Source organism: Octopus bimaculoides, chromosome 19, assembly GCF_001194135.2.
Source record: "Octopus bimaculoides isolate UCB-OBI-ISO-001 chromosome 19, ASM119413v2, whole genome shotgun sequence".
Lineage (NCBI taxonomy): Eukaryota > Metazoa > Mollusca > Cephalopoda > Octopoda > Octopodidae > Octopus > Octopus bimaculoides.
The window spans coordinates 24,944,577-24,954,193 of NC_068999.1; the positions used below are offsets into that span (position 1 = coordinate 24,944,577).

The 9,617-nt window shown below is 37.1% G+C and overlaps 1 protein-coding gene across 1 annotated transcript in view; it reads right to left on the reverse strand.

Moving 5' to 3' along the window:
- LOC106874532 (sodium/potassium-transporting ATPase subunit beta) overlaps window positions 1–2,570 on the reverse strand; it is a 106,614-nt gene extending 104,044 nt beyond the window's left edge. Inside the window, exon 1 of the mRNA XM_014922299.2 lies at window positions 1,676–2,570. Coding sequence (XP_014777785.1) covers window positions 1,676–1,910 — 235 coding nt within the window. The 5' untranslated portion in view covers window positions 1,911–2,570. The remainder of the gene's footprint in view (window positions 1–1,675) is intronic.
- Window positions 2,571–9,617: the final 7,047 nt, after the last annotated feature.

The following is a 9,617-nucleotide window of genomic DNA, read 5'->3' on the forward strand; positions in this document are numbered from 1 at the left end:
TATATATATATATATATGTATGTATATATATATACACACAATAAGATAGATAGATAGATAGTCCAGTCGGCATAAAAATACGTAGAATGATAGATTATGTAGATAAATTTGATGGAATAGTTTTCATTTAATTACGAAATATATATTTGTTGTAACACAGCAGAATCATGTGCACCTGCACACAGAAATATAGGCGCACAGTGCCCGTATTTGTGACACAGATGAGAACACACACAAAGACACACGAATGCACACATACACATATACACGTACACATACACAGAATCTCAAATGAAGATATAGGATTCTTCTCATCGATGTTTTCATAATCCTTTCACTATTACAGACAAGGAATTATGTTAATATCAAAGCGGAATAATATATAAAAAGTATTTGTATTCGAGTGTGTGTGCGTGTGTGTGTACAGTTACAGAAACAGCGTTGTGTGTGTGTGTGTATATATTTATATACATATGTATGTGTGTGAGTGTATATATATATCTGTGTATATATATATATAAAACAAATAATAAATGAGTACATACATATATACGTACAAGTATGTGCATATATATATATAAAGAGAGAGAGAGAGAGAGATACGTATATGTGTACACACACACACACACGCACACATACACATATATACACACACACACGCACGCACACACACACACACACGTGCACACAAACACACACACACACACACACAGGGAGCTGTTGGCAAAACAGAGAAAGAACTAAACGGGGGGATATTCCAAAGGTTTTCGTTGTTTTTCTTTTCTTTTCTTTTTTTAACGGTCTTGTGTTCTTTCCGTCTTTCATTCCATCTGTTCTCTTCCTTGGCTATTTATTTCATTTACTCTTTTTTTTTCTTCTTCTTTTATCAACGTGAGATGCTAATGTAACAAGAGTGAAACAAGCTAGTTAGCCGTCAGCAGTTTTTAGGAGACGCGCATATCTTTGCAGATGACATCTCAGGTATCTTTCTACTGAAGCTGTCAAACAAAACAGCTTAACAATTACCTAATGGCGAACCCCCTCCCTCTCCATGGCATGCTCTTTCGGTTTCCTTCTCTCTACCCTTTTTCCAACTTCTCTCTCTCTCTCTCCTTCATCTTCGTTTCTTTTCTCTGTTTATCAATGTTGACGTTACTTGGTGGCAATAATACATACGCATACTTGAAAACACTGTGTACACACATTTCTCTAATTATCCATCCATCCATCTGTCTTACACACATACATGTATGTGTACCTGTCCTCTGTATATACACATACATACACACACATGTGTATGTGTTGTGTGTATGTATGTGTGTATGTGTGTGTGTGTGTATGTGTGTATGTGTGTATGTGTGTGTGTGTGTGTGTGTGTGTGTGTGTGTGTGTACTGTATATATCGACGCCGTATATGTAAGAATGTTTGTCGAACACATATGTAAGTACGCATATATGTACGTTTCGCTATCGTAATATATATATATATATATATGTTATATCTTCTATGTACCGTAAAGTACCTACATACATACATATATACATAGGTGCGTACGTGTGGTGGGGGTCACTATATTTAACTGTTACCTGTAACCGAAACACTAAAGGTGAATAAATGAAAAAAATAAATTGTTGAAATAAAGGAAAAGAATATGAAAACCCGGGAAATCCTTACCGTAGTTGCCCTGTTTCGATTTGGTTCCAAAATACCAGCCAACGACAGCGGCCACAGCGAGTAAAATGATACACAGACGTTTTATGGAGACCACTAAGAATTTGCGACACCTTGGACTGGTCAGTGTGGCTTGAATTTTGTGTCCACTGCTGTGACTCATTCCATCGATTGGTAACAAGGTAACGTTGGTGGGGCCCGCTTTAAGATCCTGTTGTGAGTCTCCAGTCTCCATCATTTTTCCTGTTTGTTGATGAAGTTCTTATTATCGTCCTCAGTTTTTTTCTCGTCGTCGCCGCCGCCGTCGTGGTGATGCTCTTCCCTTTATTGTTGTTGACCACTTGTGTTTGTGTCAAGCAAGTTGTTATTATTTCTGATACACGCAGCCGACAGCAGAAGAATTTCTCTCTTGGTGGTTAGCATCTGTTATGAATGTTGTTGTGAGGCTGCTGCTAATGTCGGTATTAGGATTGTTGTTACTATTGTTGGTGTTGTTAGAGTTTTAAAAAAATGGATTAACACAATCGGATTAGTCAGTATCAATAGAACACAGATTTGATCTTTGTACTTCACATATCATAACGATGGTCTGGCGCAGACGACATTGATGGTGTTATACAAATGGTGACAATATTAACGTCAGCTGTGACCATGGCAAAGACAATAAGGGATGATGGTGATGATGATAGTGGTGGCGGCGGCGGTGGTATACAAAGTGCTGGTTGAGATGGGATAGTAACAGGGATGGTAATCGATGATGATGATGCTGGAGATAATGAAAGTGATAAGTATGTTGATTAAGGTGATAGTTCACGAGCATTTGCTCACCTAGTGTTTCCCCATTTCAGTCACGCAAGTGCGTACTGAATTGATGAAGAGGGTTGAGTAAGCGAGAAAGAGAGAGGGGGAGAAAGAGCGTGGAAGAAGAGGGGAGAGAGAGGGTGGGAGGAAACTGAGAGAGTGACGGAAAGAGAAAGCACGCGAGCGAATTAGAGAGAGAGAGAGAGAGAGAGAGAGAGAGAGAGAGAAAGTGAACGAAAGAGGGAGAGGGAAAGAGAGTAAAACAGCAGGCTGGCATCAAGCAACATAACAGATGTAAGTCTCGTGCTTCTAAATGAATCAGAAACCGTGAACGAAAGAAGAAAAGAAAAGAAATAAAAGAGGTGATAGAAGAATAAATAGATGGAGAGAGAGAGAGATTGAGAAAGAGAGTGCGCTCGTGTGTGTGAGAGAGAGAAAGAGGGAATTTACGTGATGGATACAGAGCTGATTGCCTTCGTTTTCTTAAAATTTACGGACTATAAAAAAATACGCAAGTCCTCAACTTCACTAACCCAGGTAATAATTGTAAAGGTTAAGGATTTCAGTTAAAAGGGAGGCTGACTGATTACTCGCAATAGCTCCATTATCAAACAGCGTCACCATTTCGCTATATTAAGAGAAATTGTGTCTTCTTAAGTACCTGATGCACAGACAGACACTGTTGCGTTCGTCTTTCTTTATTATTCTTTATATTTCCAACAGTTTTTCCTTTATCCAGAGTGCCGGTTTCAATATGGCGATTAAACCTTTTGAAAAGAAGAATGAATTTTAAAATTCAACACTATTTGTTAGCAGTCGAAGAGCTGTCGGCTTCTCTTTCTCCTAAGAACTACACGCAAAACATCACCTGCTCTTCATTTTATTTTCACTCCATTTCCTCTATTCTCTTTTAAAGTCTCTCACAACTTTTTCTCTTCTTTCCTTCCTTGGCTTCTGAGGACGAAAGAACTTTAAAATATTTATTTGTTAAATAAATTCTCACCATCTCTCTCTCTCTCTCTCTCTCTCACTCTCTCTCTCTCTCTCTCTCTCTCTCCCTCTCTCTCTCTCTCTCTCTCTCATCCTTTCAGAAAGGTAGTCGTATTTTACTTTTAGTTTCCAATTTGCTACTATTTAAACAGTTGCTACTTGCATTAATAACGTTTTTGAATTAAACTTTTATGTTGCTCACAGTGAATTGAAGATTAATATAACGACCGTTTAAAATTAATTCATTTGTATTTCATTTTTATTGCACAACACTTTTGAGTGTAAAATCCATTGGAAGACTTATTTATTTTCTGAGAAAATCTTCGTCAGCACGCGCACGCACTCACACAAACACACTCTCTCACACATCCATGCGCACAATCTCACCTACACACTTATAACTCTTGTTGTAGGCATCCACGCGCTTGTTCGCGCGCGCTCATATCCGTGGATGCAGCCTACATGCACACGTGCATGCACAGACACGCAAACGCACACTTGCATGCGTACATAAGTATGAATTATGCATGTATAATCTATTAAACTTGCGTATAATATTATAATATAATAGGTAAGATTCCATATACTCAGCTAAAGGTTTAGGCATTCTCTTTGACTCTGAAATAACCCCGTCTGTCTAACTATAAATCACATTTCTTCAATTTTAATAAGGGTTTACTTAGCTAACAGTATTAATCCAACCTCTACGAATATACTTGAAATTCGGGCTCTGGTAGTTTGAACCTTTCCCATATAGGGAATTCAGTGTTACTTTCTGATTCGCTTATGAACACACTTATATTCGTATCTCAATGTTCGTTTATCAATCTAAACTTTTACTTAAGCATACATCAATACACTTAGCTAAGCATAAATTTATTAGCGCCTGTTTGTATTTGAGTGTGCTGTATGAAAACTCGAGCATCATATGACTTTCTGCTTCAAGTATCAGTTGATCAATTACTAGATTTAGTCAACAGAGGAAAAGTTGACTGATGTCAAACTTATCAATCGTAAAGTCAATGCTTCCGTCTATAAAACTCTGTTGTTAATTGCTTATCGACTTTAAGGTTTTGATGATGTCATTAAATTGATATTCTGATGCAGAACAAAATTCTTTCTATTACCTTTTTTTTTTTTTCATTTTTTATTTATGAAAGTGTTATACACATCATCTATCCTGAAAATAATTTCTTGGAAAACAGTATGTGTGTGTTATTTATTTTAATCATGTTATTGCTTTAGTCTACACTCGGGCAAAATGCGCCAGTAACGTAAAATAATGTTCTGGATGAAACACAAGACATAGAATATGGTTCTTTATTTGATAATCCAGAGAGAAGTAAAATCTCTTTTTATATTGGGTCGTAGTTTGATAATCAATTTGAATTGCTGCAATTTAATAGATGGGTACACACGCTGAGTTTTATAGGTATGCAGTTCTTTACGGATGTTTATTACGAGGGTGTGATTAGAGAAGTATTTGATAAAGCTATCTTTTCACAAACTCATAACTTGATGAGGTCAATCTGGTTTTGCAGAATAAAAGAGAGTTGGTGCCAAAAAGGTCAACAAATAAGATGAATGTTGGCAGTTGAAGTTAGTTAATATTTGAAGAGTCGCGAGTCAGTAATAAACATTTTTTGTAATACCGACAACACCTTTGCGTCGGACAAGACGATGAGGCAAATATACTATTTTATCATCGACGACTCTATTTCATCAACGGTCGTAATATCAATATCCTCCATCGGGATCTTAGTTTTGGAAGGATGCCGCTCGTTCATCCTTTTATGATTTGGTTCCCATTTGACCGACAGGCAGGCGGAAAACTACGAGTTGTAGACAGAGTTCAGTAAATTGCATCCGTCTTTCAGTTATTTTCTTGATTGACTGGATGAAATTGTCATGAGTTGTTCTCTGGTCACCTTCTGAATCCAACTGATGTCGAAGGCCATCCAGAACATCCGAGTGTAGTGGCCATCGAGAGTTGTGGGTTGTTCCGGAACAATGTTATAATATTTGTTGTTTGCTCGGTGAAAGACATAGCAAGAAGGTCGAGGTAAAGGGAAATATTTGATGGCACATGGAACATTTTAGAAACAGTATAAGGTATATACATATGGGTTTTAGCGGTAAGATGTTTACTGATCTTTCAGATAATCTCTCTCTCTCTCTCTCTTTCCGGATTAAGTCTATATTCAGACTGAAGAGTGTGTTAAATTTTGCAATAACACAAGCACATATACAGTGAAGATGGAAAACATCTGCTTGGCAGAAAAGATATAGACTGATTGCATAACTGAGTAATATATAACGGTAGTGTACAGACTACTTGAATGGATTTCTCCAAGACCATTCGAAATCTAGTATGGTACTCACAGAGCAATGTAAAGAAATAACGTGAGAATGCATTGGGCAACTGTTAATTGATAAAACTGGTGCAATAACATCGTAGAAAGCCAATCACGTTATGACTTCTTTAGAACAAAAGAAGGTGTTCTATGACTCTTCTACATAAAAAGCGTTAATACCAACATCTCGGTATCAAAATATAAATATAGGCATAAGCGTGGCTGTGTGGTAAGAAGCTTGCTTCCCAACCACAAGGTTCCTAGTTCCTTCTCACCGCGTGGTACCTTGGGTAAGTGTCTTCTTTTATAACCTCGGGCCGACCAAAGCTTTGTGAGTGGATTTGATAGACGGAAATTGAAAGAAGCCCGTCGTGTGTGTGTGTACGTGCGTGCGTACGTGCGTGCGTGTGTGTGCGCGTGTTTCTGTGTCTGTGTTTGTCCCCCACCACCGCTTGACAACTTGCGTTGGAGTGTTTATGTCCCCGTAACTTAGCGGTTCGACAAAAGAGACCGATAGAATAAGTACCAGACTTCAAAAAATAAGTACTAGAGTCGATTTATTCGATAAAAAATTCTTCAAAATGGTGTCCCAGCAAGGCCGCAGTTTCACGACTTAAACAAATAAAAGATAAAAGAAATAGTTAATAAAGAGGAGAGCGGGATTCGTCTTGCGATATAGAAATCTGTTTCATTGATATTCAAACTTGAACTAATCCAATAACTGAACATTTTCAAACTAAAACTGACATCAACATATTCTCTCTCAATCAAAAACAAAGATGAAGAAACTAACGTGGAAACCCTTACGTGGTCATTCAATCTGCTGAAATAGCAGCTAAACTTCCTTCAACCATACTCTACTGTCTTAAAAAAAAAAGGACGATGACACTAGATAATATATTCCAACAAACGTTGTGTCTGAAAATAAGATGTAGTTACAACTAGAACATCTTCGATCATAGATCTATTTCATCAGAAATGACAATATAAGTGTGGGGGAGTTGAAAAATGAAGTCGAAAAACTTCAAATTAGAACTGTTTAATTATCCTAAAACAAATATGTAGAGTCACAATATGCTACGTATTGGGGACAAGTGATCTCAAATTCACCTTCATTATTGGAAGGACGTGGACCTCTGAAGAGTCCTCTATGATCATTCAGACCATCAATGCGATCCGGTTTCTGTGACTAAGCAACTGAAAAACGCCAGTCCATCTCAAGGAATTTTTCTGTAGAAGAAACTGAGTACAGCACTTTAAGCCAAATAATCAGTCATCGATTTTATAGTTGACGTCATGCTTAAGATGAATTAGTTTTGCAGTATCTACTTAGTGTTAACTGGAGTTGACCGTTGTGAGTTAAATGTTTTAGTTACAGATAGCACATAATCGAACCACCCATTTCTTGACTAGTTTGTCTTATCGACTCAGTTTTAATTATATATAAACAAACAAGTAAAGGAAAACCATGGTTCGCTTAGTTTTTCTGAAGAGATAAACCTTCTAATAAACAAACTTCAGTTTAGTGTCGCCGTCTGCAAACCATTAATGAGTATTCATGAGTAAACAAAAAAGACATGGTTAAAATCAGAACGCATCTTTTTCTTTCTTTGCCATCAGATCATCAAAATAATCAATGTAAACCCATCCTCGAAGACACAGATTTATAAATCAAAGAAGAATTCGAGAATAAAAGTACAGTGTAAACAAAAGTAGCTATTTTTATAAGTTTGTTACAGGTACTAATGTAAAGCAACGAGAATAGTACCTTTTCTGGGTGAATAATCGAAATATAAAATGACTACTATTTTATTATATTAATCACTACCTTGAATGTCGCAAGATGTCAAAATCGTTTGCGCGTGGGGAAAAATTGCCTAGCAGCATTTATTTCGGTTCAGTATGTGCTGAGTTCAAATTCCACCGAGGTCGACTAATACTTTCATCTTTTTGGAGTCGATAAAATTAAGCACCAGCCAAATACTGGGGCCGATGGAATCGACTACTCCCCGCCCCTAAAACTACTGGCCTTGAGTCAAAATTTGAAATAGTTATAATAATTACACCTTGCTTGAACAACATCCAGTTACTAAATATCTCATAAACAAGCGAAACAAAGTAGCTTCTATACCACAACATTCAAACACATTTTTTGGATTTTCTTTATATTCCATAATTTGAATCTATATTTGGATCTTTGACAATATATTTGGGTTCGCGCCCACTACAATATTTTGTTCAGTGTTGTGCTTGATCAACTCATATTTTGATGGTGATTTGCTATAAAGAAACAAATGTTTCCGAAGTAATTCCAGAGTTGCTCCTCTTACCGTATACGTTGCTGATGATTGCCTAAAAAGCGAGAAATACATTCACCGTTCTGCCAAGAGAAGGTGTCTTATTATTTATTATGGCCGGGTTTCAACCCAGGGCGCAGCAACAAAGTTCACCCGCCACACTTCTCGATCTATCATAACTACCTCGAGGTTCTAAACACATTCCAGGCCAGTGTCTGCAATCAAGTCGTCGATGTAAGCGTGACGACGTTTTTCTCTTCTTACATCACCATGAAGTGAATTCCACAAGACTAATTTGGATGCTTCTAGTTTAGGGTGGTGCACACATTGGCCAGATAGTCGCAGCCGTCTTTGCCTGATCTTCTCACTAACTTTCGGCAGGTCTCCATCACGGCATTCATTTGTCATATGTTGTTGCCGTTTCACATTTAGGGTCATTCGTAGTATCCTTGTAATGATTATTGGTGTTTTTAATACCTATTGCCGAAAGCGAGAAAACTTCTCAGCAGCAAATTAGCAATGAATATGGCCTCTGCACAGGTCAAATATGTCTTAAGCATATTTGAATCGATCTAAATGTATGATGAAGGCTAAAAGTGGTTTTCTAATAATCTCTTGAGTCTAATTTAGTGTAAATTCAATTTCTTGTCTATCAAAGATACTCGCGTGGCCACCTAGCGGCGGCGGCGGTGGCAGCGGTGGTGATGGTAGAATGCAAACCTCCGACGTCACCGCTGGTCGTCAGGAACCCATTTGATTCCATATGCTTTTTAATATAAATCAAATACATTCCTAATAAAATAGTTCAAGAGCTGTCATTGGTATTACATAAACGGTTAAACATGTCTTATGATGACATAATATTTGAGATAGCTTAATCAGATGCTTAGAAAAGAATCCTTGTATTACTGGTTACTAATTATCAGATAAATAGACAAAGCAGGCAAATTGCCTTGTCCAAAGGAGTCTACGATGGGTTATGATATCACAGATTATGTGCTGACATCTTTTCCATTTGACATTTTGGTTTTGCAAGTTAAATATCTATAATATTAAAACGATTAAGAATCCTAGTCTTTTATGTTAAGGAATGAGACAGAAAATTCAGTAATAGTTGTCAGGGCGTAGATCAGTATTTTCGTTATGAAATCTATCAAGTTATTTAAATGACTACATATTTAAATAATGATGATGATGATAATGATAATAATCCTTTCTACTATAGACACAAGGCCTGAAAATTGGGGGAAGGGGTCCAGTCGATTAGATCGATCCCAGTACTAGATTGATACCTAACTTATCGACCCCGAAGGAATGAAAGGCAAAGGCGACCTCGGCGGAATTTGAACTCAGAATATAAAGACAGACGAAATACCGCTAAGCATTTCGCCCGGCATGCTAACGATTCTACCTGCTCGCTGCCTTAATAATAATAATAATAATAATAATAATAATAATAATAATAATAATAATAATAATAGTAGTAGTAGTAGTAGTAATAAT